Source organism: Schistocerca nitens, chromosome 1 (genome assembly GCF_023898315.1).
Source record: "Schistocerca nitens isolate TAMUIC-IGC-003100 chromosome 1, iqSchNite1.1, whole genome shotgun sequence".
Taxonomy (NCBI): Eukaryota; Metazoa; Arthropoda; class Insecta; order Orthoptera; family Acrididae; genus Schistocerca; species Schistocerca nitens.
In genome coordinates this window covers 888812767-888831870 of record NC_064614.1, presented here as the reverse complement: position 1 = coordinate 888831870, position 19104 = coordinate 888812767, and the positions used below count along the sequence as shown (strand labels likewise).

The 19104-nt window shown below is 40.4% G+C and overlaps 1 protein-coding gene across 1 annotated transcript in view; it reads right to left on the bottom strand.

Moving 5' to 3' along the window:
• Nucleotides 1–19104, bottom strand: part of LOC126191621 (rotatin) — a 378723-nt gene that overhangs the window by 223212 nt on the left and 136407 nt on the right. The window contains exons 14-15 of the mRNA XM_049932539.1: nt 15577–15712; nt 14164–14385 (exon numbers count right to left, since the gene is read on the bottom strand). Coding sequence (XP_049788496.1) covers nt 14164–14385; nt 15577–15712 — 358 coding nt within the window. The remainder of the gene's footprint in view (nt 1–14163; nt 14386–15576; nt 15713–19104) is intronic.

Below are 19104 nucleotides of genomic sequence, written 5' to 3'. Positions count from 1 at the left end.
CATCAAAGAACAGTGTGATAGACTTGGAGCAGTGTTCACAGATCCAAATAAATTCCTAAATGAAACCTACTAGGAAACAAGCATGCTTAGACAATATATTTGTTAATTTTAAATGTGTCCAAGTCCAATGTGATGTAACAATGTTACTCTGTTTTGACCACAAATCAATGTCCCTAACATATGCTGGCAGGACCAGCTCAGTTAATCTTAGTGGTGACATGGCCAGTTCAAAAATGGTGATCACTAGGCCAATGACCAATAGAAAAATTGACAAGTTCAGGAAAACTCTTGCAGATAGAAATTGGTTCTGCTGGAGAAATGATGATAATCTTTGCCTATCAAATAATGGGTCAGCTAAGATAAATTTTGAATTTTTCTTTAATTCATTTCTGCAAATACACTCCTGGAAATTGAAATAAGAACACCGTGAATTCATTGTCCCAGGAAGGGGAAACTTTATTGACACATTCCTGGGGTCAGATACATCACATGATCACACTGACAGAACCACAGGCACATAGACACAGGCAACAGAGCATGCACAATGTCGGCACTAGTACAGTGTATATCCACCTTTCGCAGCAATGCAGGCTGCTATTCTCCCATGGAGACGATCGTAGAGATGCTGGATGTAGTCCTGTGGAACGGCTTGCCATGCCATTTCCACCTGGCGCCTCAGTTGGACCAGCGTTCGTGCTGGACGTGCAGACCGTGTGAGACGACGCTTCATCTAGTCCCAAACATGCTCAATGGGGGACAGATCCGGAGATCTTGCTGGCCAGGGTAGTTGACTTACACCTTCTAGAGCACGTTGGGTGGCACGGGATACATGCGGACGTGCATTGTCCTGTTGGAACAGCAAGTTCCCTTGCCGGTCTAGGAATGGTAGAACGATGGGTTTGATGACGGTTTGGATGTACCGTGCACTATTCAGTGTCCCCTCGACGATCACCAGTGGTGTACGGCCAGTGTAGGAGATCGCTCCCCACACCATGATGCCGGGTGTTGGCCCTGTGTGCCTCGGTCGTATGCAGTCCTGATTGTGGCGCTCACCTGCACGGCGCCAAACACGCATACGACCATCATTGGCACCAAGGCAGAAGCGACTCTCATCGCTGAAGACGACACGTCTCCATTCGTCCCTCCATTCACGCCTGTCGCGACACCACTGGAGGCGGGCTGCACGATGTTGGGGCGTGAGCGGAAGACGGCCTAACGGTGTGCGGGACCGTAGCCCAGCTTCATGGAGACGGTTGCGAATGGTCCTCGCCAATACCCCAGGAGCAACAGTGTCCCTAATTTGCTGGGAAGTGGCGGTGCGGTCCCCTACGGCACTGCGTAGGCTCCTACGGTCTTGGCGTGCATCCGTGCGTCGCTGCGGTCCGGTCCCAGGTCGACGGGCACGTGCACCTTCCGCCGACCACTGGCGACAACATCGATGTACTGTGGAGACCTCACGCCCCACGTGTTGAGCAATTCGGCAGTACGTCCACCCGGCCTCCCGCATGCCCACTATACGCCCTCGCTCAAAGTCCGTCAACTGCACATATGGTTCACGTCCACGCTGTCGCGGCATGCTACCAGTGTTAAAGACTGCGATGGAGCTCCGTATGCCACGGCAAACTGGCTGACACTGACGGCGGCGGTGCACAAATGCTGCGCAGCTAGCGCCATTCGACGGCCAACACCGCGGTTCCTGGTGTGTCCGCTGTGCCGTGCGTGTGATCATTGCTTGTACAGCCCTCTCGCAGTGTCATTCCCATTAGGAAATGTAGGGTAACAGACAGAGGTTATAAAAAGAATGTCAAAAAAGAAAAATTCTTGGTACACTAAAACGCTGTCTGATATGCATGTAATGATGCTGTTAGATATACACAGCAATACCAAGTCTGAAAGTGCAAAATCTCTGTATGTAAGATCGAGAAATGATTATACAAAAGCAGTCATTGAATCGAAAATGTCACACAATGCCTAATAAATTGTGATTTCTAACAATAACTGCAGAGCTGCTTGGAATCTCATAAATAGTGTTGCCAAAGAGTCATATAAAATCAAAATCAATATCTCTCAACAACAGTTTAATGATTATTTTATTAAATCTATCGAGGAGGTAAGAAATGGCATTAGTAAACCTAATACAAGTCCATTAGAACTCTTAGAAAAAAATTATTATGGGATGCCTTACAATAATATTTTCGCTTTCTCTGAGGTTATGCATGGTACTGTATTAAAAATATTAAGGAACATTAAGTCATCAGATGGTGCTGATATTTATGACATGTCTTGCAATTTGCTGAAAAAGTCATTGATTCCATTGTTTATCCATTGACTCACTGTGTAAATAAATGTTATCAGAGGGATACTTTCCAGAGGAGCTGCAATTATCTAGGATGGTTCCTGTGTATAAAAAGGGTGACAAAGACAAACCTGCAAGTTTCAGACGAATATCAATAGTTCCAGTCATGAGCAAAATAATAAAATCCATCATTTACCATCAGTTGTCTGCTCATTTTGAAATACATGGAATATTTAATGTAGCAGAATATGGATTTAGAAAAAAACATCAACAGCAGACACAATACACTCTGTAATTAAATATATTCTTAAAGTATTTGAGGAGAAGGGATTTGCTCATGCCACATTCTGTGACCTGAGTAAAGCATTTGACTATGTGGGACATGACACGTTTATACAGAAACTCCATTTTTTTATGGCATTAGGCAGAACAGCTTAAAACTACTAAAGTCTTATCTCCAAAACCATAGGCAAGTTGTGTGCATCGGCACAGAGAAGTCTACTGAGAAACAAACTAAGGTGGAAGTTCCGCAGGGATCTGTGTTGGGACCATTTCTGTTTTTGATAATGAACAATGACCTACCCTCCTTTATAAGATCCAAAACAGTGCTATTTGCAGATGACACTACCTTCATAAACTACAACAATGATCTAAATAAGTTAAAAGGTTCTGCCGACAGTACACTTGCCCAAGTGTCACATTGGTTCAGCTGAAATGGATTTGTCCTGAATGACAACAAAACAAAAAATTGCATTAAGTCTGAAGGACAAATTCCTTTTAATGATCCCTGTTATATAAAGTTCTTGGGGGTATACTTAGATGACAAATTGTCCTTGGAGCAACACATAAAATACATTAGCGTTAAATTATCGAGAGTAATTTCCTTATTTAGATGCCTTATGAAATGTGTACCAAAAGCTTATGTTAAAACATCTTATTTTGCACTTTCTGAAAGTACTATGTCATATGGACTTATTCTATGGGGAAACTCAAGCCATGTTCAAAACAAATTACTTCTGCCCAAGAAGGCAATCATGGTCATTACATGTTCTCAGCATAAAGCACACTGTGGCCAATCAGAGCGCGTGGCGCCAAGTTTTCATAGTTTAAAAATGATGTGTTGTTGACTTACATAACATTAGTAATTTTGGTTCCTACTGGCATCCGCTATTCAGGGTTAATATTTCGTGACACAATTTTTCTCCACCCTGTATACTGACTACTGCTGTAAAGGCCTAATGAAAATAAAATTATCTCATCTTATCTTATCCTCTCCTGAGGGAAATGAAGCATTTTTATCTCAAGAAGAATGAAGCAGTGTTTGTAATACCTTTGAAAAACTTAACATGTATAAGAATAAAATTTAATACATACAGTGGGTACAATGATGTTATTGTTACATTCAGTTTGTAGACAGCTTATATACATATAGATTCTATAACTATCTTATCTTACAATGAGAACTGTGAGGAGAAATGGAGATATAGCACACCAAACAAAGGCTTATGCAAGCAACAAGTGGAGCTATATTTCTCAACCATCCACGATCCGCCATTTGATAGTACAGCTACCAAACTGTGGAAATGATCTTAAAATATCAAGTAAAACTTTCATAGGAACTAACTAAATGTCAAGCAACAAAGATTTATACACACTGAATAAGTTATATTAAAATTGTAAAGTAGAATGTGGGACTGGTAACTTTAAATTTCTGTGGTTATAAATAATTAAACAAACAGCTGTACAGCAAAAGTGGTTTATTAAATCAATACAACTTTTTGTCTATTTTTCCATGTAATCCCCACCACTTTGGCACTTGTCCCATCTTGTTACGAGTCTTCTTGTCCCACAGCAAAAAATTCTTTACCTTGATCTCATTGTCAGTTTTGTACTTTATTCTTTGCTTTTCATCGCCATTGAACTTAATGTCATACAAAGCTTCTTTCATCAGAACAGATTAAAATCCAAAGGGGGCACATCAAGGGTGCAAAAGGATGAAGTAAGAGCTGCCTTTCCCCATAGTTTCCAACAACAGTTGTCCCACATAAGTCAAAGCATTGTCTCAAAGAAGCAGAGTGTCTTTCCTCTTTTCATTGCTTGACTTTCTTCTCAATCATGTAGAGTAACATAGCCATTGACTGTGTATTGCTCCTCCAAAAAAATACTGAAAATCAGACAATGGGAAATACAAAAGATAGTTAACATGTCATTACCAGCTGAATTTCTGTGATTCAGGGTGTTTTCACTCTTGGACTCTGGTTTAGAATAATGTATTCATTTCATCAAAGGTTAAACCTGTCCAAAAATCCACCACCTTTACTACTAGAATGATTTCTGAGCTTGGTGCAAACACTAAATCCCTTTACTTTGAGATGAATGGTAAGCTCTCTGGGAATCCACATTGCACAAGTCTTACAGTAGTTCAGTTTGATTTGAATGCTGGAGTGAGTTGTGTTAACACTTACCTGGCACAGTTCAGCAATTTTTTCAACTCCAAGCTGTCAATCTTCTTGGCTAAGTGGACAATAAGGCATTACAATGCCATGGTTGATACTGTAAGTGATCGTCAGTTACACTTTTCCTGTCACTTTTAAATTTTTTGCACCTGCACGTAAAAAACTTGTATGGTTCGTACCACTACTGAATTGTCTGTTCATCTGCTATAATACTGCTGACAGGTTTTATGCCTTCCGAAAGCAAAACTCTGATCACTCAACAATGGTCTTCAAAACAGCTTTCTTCAGGCAGACACAAAATTGTAATCAAGACCACAGATTTTATATTTACATAAATATTTATCAAACAAATGAGTAATACTTTTTGCAAGGTTGTGTGGGGTGCATAAAAATTATGTATAATGATTATGCATTATTTAGGGCTGTTCAAACCAGAAAAATATGTAAAGACTTTTTATAGGTTAAGTGAACATTTTAGAGACTCTGACACTCTAAGCCACAATATTCGGAAGCAGCAGCGGTCGGATAAGGAACACCGGCAAGTGTGCCAACATTGGTCACGTTTCTGCCCAACATGAGAAGGCCAATGACAGGCGCAGTTTGCGCAGCAGCAGTCAGCACTTCGACAGATCAACAACTGAGCAGACCGCCAATGCTTCCATGGAGAACAATGACCAGAGCAGTTCGCACATCAGCAGCCAATGCTCTAGTAACTGTCAACATATTGAAATATCAGGTGCGTGATGTACAGGGGTTCGTTGTTTCAGATGCGATCGGTAGGGACACATCTCAAAAAACAGTTGCAAACCACAATATACAATGTACCTGGCAATGTGGAGGAGGATGAAAGGGTAATGTCTAACCCCACCAGCAATGGAAAGCAGCACATGTGTCAATATTGGTCACATTTCTGCCCAACATGAGAAGCATAGATCAATGACTGAAGAGTCAGTCACTGCCCTAGAAACTTCGCGACATTGGCAAAAATATCAAATAAATATCTCTGATAAATGGGCAGAAAGAGGTCCTTCGAGAGGAGAAAGAAGACATGAAGAAATGTCACCTGGACAGATGGACCGATGGTTGGTCAGCGGATGTCATACTTCGCTACAATAACTTAGCCACTAAGCTGCTCAACAGAAGATGATGTCGGTACCATGCCAATAGGTCTAGGCAGAATATGCCATCACAGGTGTTACCAGAAGGAATTTTTTGTCTTACTTACCCAGGTGGCTTGTGAGGACAAACGGATTGCAGCCTCACCAAATGGGTCACGTGTGAACTTAGAGGTTGACGAACTCCACCAGAAGATGCTGAACCTCAAGGTTCTGGGACAGAGCACTTGCACCACACCGTAGGTGCTTGTTAACAATGCAATGAGCGAATGCACAAGAAGAAGACCATGCGATCGTCGCAATGAGTCCTGCTTACGGTACTGAATGGAAGAATATGCCACTGGTGCCTCGCTGCAACATGAGCTGTCATTGTAAAAGTGGTCACTGGAATGTGCACACTACAACTTTGCTGCTCCGCAGCTGCAAGGAAGTAAGCAAGTTAAAACACACTGTATTACTATGTTTGTTTAATGGGTCTTATGTGAACAAATGACCATTAGTGGATCCACCAATGTTTCTCTCACACCTCACCCACTGAGCCAAGTAAAGAACCCATTCCACCACTCACAAAGTGTCACTTTCTCTTCCACTATCACTGAGAAAATAATGACCTTTTCTCCCCTCTGTCACTGACACTCAATATCTAATGTCACTAAACCCTGACATTGGTGTCAGATAACCTTGGCTCTATTTTGAGGTATACATGGTAGGGAATTTGTGGTATAAGAAATTCATGACGCAATCGCCAGTGACAGGCCACGAACAACCCACAGACAGCAGACGGCAACCTGCAGGCAGCAGTACATTGGTGAGTGCAAATTGGCTCAAGATTTTTTTCCTTTTCAAGAAAAACTTTTGCGTTGTAAAAAACAAAAAATGTAAAGCTCTCATTCTTTCAAAGAAATTTGATACTAGAAAATTTCTTGTCAGACAGTGTTGGATGTTCTAATTATTTTGATTGAAATAGTAATCAGATTTCTAATGTTACTTGTTACATAGCTGAATCTTTGTTCTTGTGGCCATAGGAAGTATATTTGTGGGAATAACCATTTGTTAAGCAGGAAAGCATTACAATGACAGACAGTAAGACAAAAGGAATTTCCACCATGAGGTTATTCAGAGTCTACTTAATCAGATAACCCAATCAAAGTCTGACAATAATGAATTGTTGAATCGATTATCCGAGTATAGGTCGACATCTACTGCAGCCCCTGCCATACGAGATTCATCAGCAGCCACACTTGTGACTCCCTTCTCTGGTAAGACAAGCAAGGATGCAGAAGCATTTTTTGCTGATTTGTTGGCAGCCACTAAACTCGGTTCTTGGTCAGATGAACAGATGTTACAAATGACAAAATTACAGTTAATTGGGGAAGCTAAGGCACATGTACTACATCACAAGGAATTAGAAAATGCATTAACTTCTGACTAATTGAAACAAGTTTTTCTCAAAAGGTTTAAAAAGCAGAGCAGTTGCCGTTTTTATAGGGAGCAGTTGAACACCATGTCCCAAAGGCGCAACAAAACAATAGAAAGCTTTGTGGATAGAATATGAAAAGTTATAGCAGCACTTACCAATTGTCAGCCAGTGATGAAGCCAATAAGTATATTCTGCAAAAAGCGCAGAATAGGGTCTTAGATATTTTTTTGTGAGAACTGTCACCCGAAACATTGCGCTGTGTTAGGGCAGAAATCTGAAGAATTTAATTGATGGAGTGAATATTGCTACAGAATTAGAGGAAATAGACACCGTGACGCTGTACAAGGAAAGAAAAAATGGATTTTCCACAGGGGTTTGTTATTCAGATGCGATCGGTAGGGACACATCTCAAAAAACAGTTGCAAACCACAATATACAACTTGTCAAAGGTTGTGCCATACATATTGTGAGTGTAGTAGTACAGTGAAATTTGCAAACAGGGGCCCATTAAACAGAAACACTGACAGGTGTTCCCATTAAAATTCTATAGTATTAGAGCGCATGCAAAGGTGGTGTGATGGCTATCCAGGCACTATTAATGGTAAAACATGTAGACTATTAGTCTACACTGGGGCTCAAGTGTCAGTCATAAGTAAACAGTGCACTGAGGTCAGGAGATATGACCCTCCAAGATATAAGTTAAGTGGTATAGGTGGAGGTGATATACCTTCAGTAGGCTGTACATCACTAACCTTTCACATTGAGGGCGTAAGATTCCAGGAGGTTGTGGAAGTCATATAAAGGGTAAGCGATGAATACAATGCTTTCCTAACACTAGATTTCCTGAATAAACATCATGCTATAATCAACCTTGGGCAGTAAACAGTGGAGCATAGCAGGACAGTGTTTCAATTAGATGACACAGCTGCCAAGGATGCTTTGCTGCAATAACTCTCCCCAGAAAGAGGAACCAAGTAAATTGTGAGCAACGTCCTTGAATGTAGATTCATGTGATAAAATACCATTCGGTACAGGAAAGCTACTTTGGGTGGACATTAATGTTGCTATACCCACAAACACACCATGCACAGTAGAACCATTAAGAGGAAAATGCTGAATTAGACACAGCACATTGTTTTGTGTGTGGAGTATAGTTCGTGCCACAACAACTGATGGAGTTCAAAAGATACCAGTGCATATAGATAATTTTGGGACAGAAGACAGAGCTACAAATGGAAATGTTAATAGCTAACATAAGTGCCTTAGAGGAAATGATTTTGATTGGTCTGATGTACACAATAACGACAAACCAGCCGCCTGCAAAACTGCATAGCACCAGAAGATATTGCACTTAAAGGAAATGAAAGTGATATGATAAAAGAAGTGTTGGACAAGTTTCAGGATATGTTTAGTTCACAGGGACTGCTACTACCAACAAACACCATACAACGCAGGATTTCAACACAACAAGAGACAACAACAGAATGAGATTTTCACCCTGCAGCAGAGTGGGTGCTAATATGAAACTTTCTGGCAGATTAAAACTGTGTGTCGGATCGAGACTCGAACGTGGGGCCTTTGCCTTTTGTGGGCAAGTGCTCTACCAACGGAGTTACCCAAGCACGACTCACGGCCCGTCCCCACAGCTTCAAGGTTAGCAGAAGAGCTTCTGTGAAGTTTGGAAGGTAAGAGATGAGGTACTGGAAAAATTGAAGCTGTGAGGATGGGTCATGAGTCATGCTTGGGTAGCTCAGTTGGTAGAGCACTTGCCTGCGAAAGGCAAAGGTCCCGAGTTCAAGTCTCGATCTGGCACACAATTTTAATCTGCCAGGAAGTTTCAAGAGATAACACCCCATTTTATAGGATACCATACAGAGTTCCCCACCAGTTACAACCGTTACTTGACGAATTCTTGGATCGGCAATTAAATGTGGTGTAATAGAGTATTCGGCTTCGCCATGCAGTGCAAATGTCATAATTGTGCCAAAGAAATCTGCTGACAGTGCAAAACATCGAAGATCCTGTTGTGATTACAGGCTTTTAAATAGCAAAACAATTTCAATCGTGTATCCATTACCAAATATTGTAGATACCATTGACCATCTCGGCAACAGCAAATATTTCTCCACAATTGACTTGAGGAGCAGGTACCATCAAATAGAAGCTGCACCAGAGGACAGACATAAAACTGCTTTCTCCACCCCTTCAGGTCATTGGCAGTTCTTAAGAATGTTTTTAGATTAAAGAATGAAATACTCCAAAGATTGCTAGAGGGCGGGTTATGTGGATTCAAACTTTGACAATGCATGATATACCTCGATGATGTAATCGTATTTTCAAAAGACATCAAAGAGCATGCGATTTGCTTATGAGAAGTTTTACAACATATCAGGGATGCTAAATTAACATTAAATTTGGAGAAGTGTCACTTCACATTAAGGAAGTAATATACTTAGGCCATGTTATCAGCAAACACGGAATCAAAACCGATCCACAGCAAATAACAGCATAATCTACCAAGGAAATGCAGCCGTTTCTAGGCCTCTCAAATTATTATTGAAATTTTGTAGAGACTATGCAGAAGTAGTATGACCTCTCATGCAGTTATTGAAAAAAGCTACTAAATTTCACTGTACAACAGAATGCAACACAGCATTTGAAACACTGAAATACATATTAACACGTAGTCCTGTATTAATCTATCCGGTTTTCACCAAAGAATTCATCCTGTCCTGTGATGCATCTGGACACGCTATCGAAGCAGTTTTGGGTCAAAACATTAATGGTGCAGAACATCCATTATCCTACACGTCCAGACAATTAAATACAGCAGAAAAGAATTACTAAACAACAGAAAAGGAGTTACTGAGTGTCATCTATGGTATAAAATATTTCAGGTGCACTCTGTATGGGAATAAATTCAATATAATCATGGACCATGCCACTCTCAAATGGTTACTTTGACTAAAAGACCCATCAAGTTGTTTGATGTGTTGGCCCCTGTGCCTTTCCGAAATGGACTTTGAAGTCATTCATTAACTGGGGAAGAAACATTCCAAAGTGAATTGTCTTAGTAGAAAGGTAGCATTATTAGAAACAGTCGGTCGCGATGCAGAAGAATGACAAAAGGCACAGGCTACAGATGCAGATTGCAACACAAAAGCAGTTTTGCCTACAGGGTGGGGTCTTGTGTTGAACAACTACACTTGGACGGAGAGTCGGGGTTCCAAAAAACCTCCGACAGGAAGTCACGCAAGAGGCCCATGATCACATTCTTTCAGGTCAAACTACTGAAAGATGCATTGGTGAACATTTCTGGTGGGAGACCAGAAAGTACGATCTGGCACAATATGTGCGCAATTGCATACCATGCGCCCAGCAAGCAGACTATTGCCGTCAACGTATACAGTTACAAAGACTCCTGGAAGCATCACATCCATTTCAAATAGCAGGAATGGACATGATGGTCGCTTTAATAAAACACTAGCCAGGAATAGGTATGTACTAACAATTATAGATCAGTACTCAAGATATCTATAACCATGATACGTGTCCCTGATCAACACGTTCACTGAAAGGATGTAAATTACACACCACCCCATTACAACCACAGGCAAACAGATGGGCAGAAAGGGTCCACTGCACTGTCGTGAAAATGCTTAATTATTTTATCAAAAAATGGTTCAAATGGCTCTGAGCACTATGGGACTCAACTGCTGAGGTCATTAGTCCCCTAGAACTTAGAACTAGTTAAACCTAACTAACCTAAGGACATCACAAACATCCATGCCCGAGGCAGGATTCGAACCTGCGACCGTAGCGGTCTTGCGGTTCCAGACTGCAGCGCCTTTAACCGCACGGCCACTTCGGCCGGCCGATTTTATCAATGTCCTGCACAACAATTGGGAAACCATCATTCCATACTGTGTAAGCATATACAATGCCAAAACACATGAAGGAACAGGCATGTCACCTTATGAAGTTATTTATGGAAGGAAGATGCTCTTGCCATTCGATGTTATTAAGCCCAAGAAAGGAAAGAATGGAGGAGCAGTTAGGGAATTTGCTTGAATCATTAAGTATGTGTGGAGAAAGGTACAGAAAGCAAATACCACAGCATTAGAATGGCAAGAGAAATTAGTAATGTACACGTTAAGTATCTGGATTTCAAAATAATTCGCTCCCTATGTTTCTAAAGGAAATATGAAAAATTTGTGACAAATTACCAGGGTCCTTATCAAGTTGTCGAAATCACGTCACTTGTTAATGCCAAGTTATAGTTATCCACAAAAGCAACTATTATTCATACAAGGCGGCTGAAATCTTTTAAGGGAGTAACAGATGTAATGTCACCATCGGTAGCAAATACTGTTCTGGAGTGTGCTGGACCCCGGAACCAGAAGACTGCTGATCCAACAATGCAGAAAGCACAACTGGCCCCATTTAATCTTTATCCGCACACAGTCAATTATGCATCCACAATACAAAATCTACCATTCTAATGCAAATGTACAGATTCTAACGATAATGTACTAACAGGAAATCAGATACAGAAAAGGGAATTAGCAAAATACACAAAAGGGAATTCTGGGCTTTAGATAATAGGAAGTACCGACATATGATTAGATACCATGTGCTTAATGAAGTATGAGTCCTATAGTAGAATGTATTGATAAAAGTATAAGTCGTACTAAGTGCACAATAATTTTTCTTTTGCTGTAAAATCACAATTATGTAAGACACAATTAGCAATACTACTTTCCACATTACAGACACATTATGTTCTCTCTCAGGCCTGAAATTTCACTTACCCGCAACTATAACCAGTTCAACCACTGACACCTCACCTCATTGTACCCACATATTTACTGGCTAGAATCACCTATGCAACTATAGGCTCCTCAAAATTTGTCTTACCTAAACAATTCCCTTGATTTCTCTATCCTGCAGTCATTAGATGTTCTTATCACTGTACAACAAGCCAAGATTGATGCCAACACTATGATGCAACATACTGTACAGTTGATAGAGGAACATGAAACACGAATTATGATATTGGGCACAGGTATTTCTGGAACCTTCTTGTTTATCATCATACTTTGTACTGCTTTCCTGTGCATCAGACCAAAAACACAAGACAAACAATAACGTCACTACATAAAATTCCAGTTGAATGGCTACAGAAATCCAGAGCCTACATGTGTAATGCTAAACTATATGTAGAGATAATTGATGCATGCTACTTCATTGTATTGTTACTGACTGTCATTCTACCATATTTGTAACATCACTTTCAGAAGTTTTCTTAATGCTGATGCACTTCAATCTATTACGGAATGAATGTATTATATAATTTTCCTGACAGACTAAGGTTGCCACTATGTTTTTGTTTCTTGTTTGTTAGTAATTTTCAGATGAACATGGGAGAAAATTCGAGGATGAATTTTTCAGATCGGGGGAGGAATGTAGGGTGTATAATATTTATGTATAGTAATTATGTGTTATTTATGGTTATTCACATACATAAAGACTTATTATAAGTTAACAAGTTAACATTTTAGAGACTTTGACATGATAAGCCACAATATTCGGAAAGCCGGTGGTGTGTCAACATCCGTCACATTTCTGCCCAATGTGAGAAGGCCAATGACCAGTGTGGTTTGGGCAGCAGCAGTCAGCACTTTGACAGATCAATGACCGAGTAGACAGGCAATGTTTCCAAAAAGAACAATGACAAGTGCAGTTTGGACATCACGGTAAATGCTCTGGAACTGTCAGCATACGGAACTCACGTGCGTGATTTATCTGGCGATGCGACGGAGGACGAAAGGGCAATGCCTGACCACGCCAGCATAGAGATAAAACAATGGAAAGCCGGCACATGTGTTGACATTGGTCACATTTGTGCCCAATGTGAGAAGCATAGATCAATTACCGAAGAGTCAGTCACCGCCCAAGAAACTTTGCAACATTGGTAAAAATATCAAATAAATATCTCTGACAAATGGCAGGAGGTGGCCCTTCGAGGGGAGAAAGAAGACATGAAGAAACATTGCCTGGACATATTGTTCGATGGTTAGTCAGCGGACATCACACTTCGCTATGATGACTTAAAGGCTACGCTGCTCGACAAAAGATGTCGGTACTGCTCCAATAGGTCAATGCAGAAGATGCCATTCCAAATGTAACTGGAAAGAAGTTTGTGTGGTACTTAACCAGGTTTGGTAAGGACAAAGGGACTGTGGCCTCACCAAATGCATCACCTGTGAACCTAGAGGTTGATGAACTCCACCAGAAGATGCTGAACATGAGGGTCGCTGGTTTGATTCTGGGATGGAGCACTCGGCACCATGCCGTAGACATTTGTTAATAACGCAACGAGCAAATTCACAAGGAGAAGACTGCACCGCAATCACACTGAATCACGGATACGGCACTGAAAGGAAGAATATGCTGCTGGCGCACCGCTGCAATACGAGCCATTGCCGTATCACCAGTTAATGGAATCTGCAAGCTACTACTCCGCCGTCATGAGGAATTGAGTGAGTTAAAAACACATTGTATTACCCTGTTTGTTTAAAGAGTCTTATGTCTCAGTAAATGACTGTTAGTGGAACCACCAACATTTCTCTCACACATTACCAACTGAGCCAAGTAAAGAACCCAGTCCACCGCCCACAAAAAGTCGCTATCCCTCCTGCCATCCCTGACAAAATAATGACCTTTGCTTCCCTCTGTCACTGACGCTCAATATTTAGTGTCACTCAATCCCAATCCACTAAAGTTCTCAAATAACACAAAATTTGCAGTTTCCTGTATACACCTATAATATTGCACATAATTTTCCATGTAATCATGAATTGGAAGTTCTTTTACCTTTCAAACTTAGTTGTCTGTTATGGCTTTCTTTCCAATGAGTTTTGCATATAAAAGGTAATCTCATACGTATGGCAACAATTTCAGGAACAGAGAAACTTGAATCCGAGTGAGGAGAGTCACAAGGCCAAGTAGACAATATATGTTCACTGTACATCAATAAAGAAAGCAGGATTGCTGCATCAATACGGAATGTGTCATCACTGCCAAAGAGAAACAAGCCTGTAAAAGAAGCAAGCAAATACAATTAGTTTGTCGGCCATTCAGCCCATTATTACGGATCTTTATTTTCCATCATCAAAAAAAAAAATTTAAAATATAGAAGTCTTAATCACTATGAAGGGTAGATTGTTCGAGAAATAATGACAAACATACACACACTGAACCTGCACTAACAGTATCTTGTTATGTATAAATCGGGATATGTAAATAAGGGAATTTTATTCGCACAAACATGGTTATTCAAAAGCCTTCCTCAGTAGTGTGAGAACTTTTCCCACATCCCTCACTGATAAACAGCAAATATTGTGAAAACATATGCACAAGTAAAGTAAAATTATAAAAAGTAACACCACAGATTGTTGTTGTTGTTGTTGTGGTCTTCAGTCCTGAGACTGGTTTGATGCAGCTCTCCATGCTACTCTATCCTGTGCAATCTTCTTCATCTCCCAGTACCTACTGCAGCCTACATCCTTCTGAATCTGCTTAGTGTATTCATCTCTTGGTCTCCCTCTACGATTTTTACCCTCCACGCTGCCCTCCAATGCTAAATTTGTGATCCCTTGATGCCTCAAAACATGTCCTACCCACCGATCCCTTCTTCTAGTCAAGTTGTGCCACAAACTTCTCTTCTCCCCAATCCTATTCAATACCTCCTCATTAGTTACAGATTACCCAGCTGATTTCAGAAGGAAATTTAAAAACAAATACGGCAAATTTAAGCTCTAGTCCTGTAGTTAATAATGTTTTACTGTGACTTGGTTTTAACTTTGCAATGTTATTTATTTATGTAGTGGCTACAGATTTCATTAATTTTATAATTGACAAGTTGCTTAAAGTAGAAATACTATATAGTTCTTGCACATATTTTAGTTTACCAGCTCATACTGTATTTACAGTTTAGAACATTAAAATTAGTGTTTTTAATGAAAATGAATTGTTCAGTTTGACAAATCTAGATCATTAGGAAATTTTATTTGGATGGCACTACGATATAAACATTCTCAATTTTTAAGAACAACCAAACATACAACAGTTTAAACGCAGATTATTAACTCATTTATTAAAATAAATTGCGACCACAGAATCTTACTTACATAACTCCCCCAAGTCCAGAACCCCTCACAGAAAATAAAATTTTTGCTGTTAAATCTATCCTGGTAACATACAATAGAAACAATCTTGACGGTTTACCTCGTAGTATTGCATAGTGTAATGATGACTGATGACTAAGTTCCTGTCGGATGCGGGTATGTCTCAGGCACAAATTTTTTAAAATACTAATTATCGGAACAACTGAATCAGGAAAGTATGTGTAGTTCTTTTCTATCTGAAAGAAAATGCAGATAATTTAGTTTTATTTGTTGATATATTTATACGGGTAAGACGAGTCATAAGAACTTCTCCTACATAATACCATACATTCTTCATACCGGCACTGTATTTTACACTACATTCATTATCATGCACATGTTATAAGAGTTCTCACCCCTAATACAGAAACCAATATTTAGAAATAGTTACGACAATAATAGTGAAACTAGTAAAAGCTACATCAGAAATATAATTAATTTGTGAAAAATATAATTACAAGAATTATAACAGGTAAGTTGATTTACACTATGAGTCATGGCAACAATGAACATAAGACTAATGTGCTAGAGCACAAGTGAGGAGGACAGGAGACAAAAAGTGATTGAGAAATGAAAAGCGGAAGAAGCACAGCATGTAGAAGTAAAAGAAAATAAGCATATATTTTAATTTTTATGGAAACATAATGAAGATGGAATGATAATTTTTTTTTTTTTTCAATGCAGTATGGCATTAGATCGTGAATAAAGCATAGGGTAGCTTGCTCCAAAGGCCATGGAGAAGCAAGCTGAGAAATTTGTTTTCTGGATGGGTGGAACTTGGACAGTACGTAAATGAAACCTTGGGTTACTATTACAATAAGATGACAGGTGATTCAAAATACTAGGGCACTTGCACACCAAGGAGTTGAAATAGTCATAGTGTATTGTAGTCACATAACTTTAGTGACATAAACACCCTACCTGGGCATATGAAACACTGACATGATCAAATACGTGGCCACTGAAGTAACCCAAGTACAGTTAGTTAAAATCACCTAGAGTTTTCACTGCACATAATGTATGTATGTTATAGTCTTAGGTGGAGGTTTCAATTTACCAGATATAGACTGGGACACTCAGATGTTTAGGACAGGCGGTAGGGACAGAGCATCGAGTGAAATTATACTGAGTGCACTATCCGAAAATTACCTCGAGCAATTAAACAGAGAACCGACTCGTGGAGATAACATCTTGGACCTACTGATAACAAACAGACCCGAACTTTTCGACTCTGTATGTGCAGAACAGGGAATCAGTGATCATAAGGCCGTTTCAGCATCCCTGAATATGGAAGTTAATAGGAATACAAAAAAAGGGAGGAAGGTTTATCTGTTTAGCAAGAGTAATAGAAGGCAGATTTCAGACTACCTAACAGATCAAAACGAAAATTTCTGTTCCGACACTGACAATGTTGAGTGTTTATGGAAAAAGTTCAAGGCAATCGTAAAATGCGTTTTAGACAGGTACGTGCTGAGTAAAACTGTGAGGGACGGGAAAAACCCACCGTGGAACAACAACAAAGTTAGGAAACTACTGCGAAAGCAAAGAGAGCTTCACTCCAAGTTTAAACGCAGCCAAAACCTCTCAGACAAACAGAAGCTAAACGACGTCAAAGTTAGAGTAAGGAGGGCTATGCGTGAAGCGTTCAGTGAATTCAAAAGTAAAATTCTTTGTACCGACTTGACAGAAAATCCTAGGAAGTTCTGGTCTTACGTTAAATCAGTAAGTGGCTCGAAAAAGCATATCCAGACACTCCGGGATGATGATGGCATTGAAACAGAGGATGACACGCGTAAAGCTGAAATACTAAACACCTTTTTCCAAAGCTGTTTCACAGAGGAAGACCGCACTGCAGTTCCTTCTCTAAATCCTCGCACAAACGAAAAAATGGCTGACATCGAAATAAGTGTCCAAGGAATAGAAAAGCAACTGGAATCACTCAACAGAGGAAAGTCCACTGGACCTGACGGGATACCAATTCGACTCTACACAGAGTACGCGAAAGAACTTGCCCCCCTTCTAACAGCCGTGTACCGCAAGTCTCTAGAGGAACGGAGGGTTCCAAATGATTGGAAAAGAGCACAGGTAGTCCCAGTCTTCAAGAAGGGTCGTCGAGCAGACGCGCAAAACTATAGACCTATATCTCTGACGTCGATCTGTTGTAGAATTTTAGAACATGTTTTTTGCTCGAGTATCATGTCGTTTTTGGAAACCCAGAATCTACTCTGTAGGAATCAACATGGATTCCGTAAACAGTGATCGTGTGAGACCCAACTCGCTTTATTTGTTCACGAGACCCAGAAAATATTAGATTCCGGCTCCCAGGTAGATGCTATTTTTCTTGACTTCCGGAAGGCGTTCGATACAGTTCCGCACTGTCTCCTGATAAACAAAGTAAGAGCCTACGGAATATCAGACCAGCTGTGTGGCTGGATTGAAGAGTTTTTAGCAAACAGAACACAGCATGTTGTTATCAATGGAGAGATGTCTACAGACGTTAAAGTAGCCTCTGGCGTGCCACAGGGGAGTGTTATGGGACCATTGCTTTTCACAATATATATAAATGACCTAGTAGATAGTGTCGGAAGTTCCATGCGGCTTTTCGCGGATGATGCTGTAGTATACAGAGAAGTTGCAGCGTTAGAAAATTGTAGCGAAATGCAGGAAGATCTGCAGTGGATAGGCACTTGGTGCAGGGAGTGGCAACTGTCCCTTAATATAGACAAATGTAATGTATTGCGAATACATAGAAAGAAGGATCCTTTATTGTATGATTATATGATAGCGGAACAAACACTGGTAGCAGTTACTTCTGTAAAATATCTGGGAGTATGCGTGCGGAACGATTTGAAGTGGAATGATCATATAAAATTAATTGTTGGTAAGGCGGGTACCAGGTTGAGATTCATTGGGAGAGTGCTTAGAAAATGTAGTCCATCAACAAAGGAAGTGGCTTACAAAACACTCGTTCGACCTATACTTGAGTATTGCTCATCAGTGTGGGACCCGTACCAGATCGGGTTGACGGAGGAGATAGAGAAGATCCAAAGAAGAGCGACGCGTTTCGTCACAGGGTTATTTGGTAACCGTGATAGCGTTACGGAGATGTTTAATACACTCAAGTGGCAGACTCTGCAAGAGAGGCGCTCTGCATCGCGGTGTAGCTTGCTCGCCAGGTTTCAAGAGGGTGCGTTTCTGGATGAGGTATCGAATATATTGCTTCCCTCTACTTATACCTCCCGAGGAGATCACGAATGTAAAATTAGAGAGATTAGAGCGCGCACGGAGGCTTTCAGACAGTCGTTCTTCCCGCGAACAATACGCGACTGGAACAGGAAAGGGAGGTAATGACAGTGGCACGTAAAGTGCCCTCCGCCACACACCGTTGGGTGGCTTGCGGAGTATAAATGTAGATGTAGATGTAGATCAGATTACGTCACAACAATGAAGGTCCAGCAAAATGAGTGATGGTACTAGGTTATTTTCACGACCTATAAGAATGAGTTAAGAAACTTCTGGAGGACATAAAGCCAAGTGGATACCTTTCTGCACATGGTGATAGTGTGCTCAGTTGAGATGGTCATTCAAA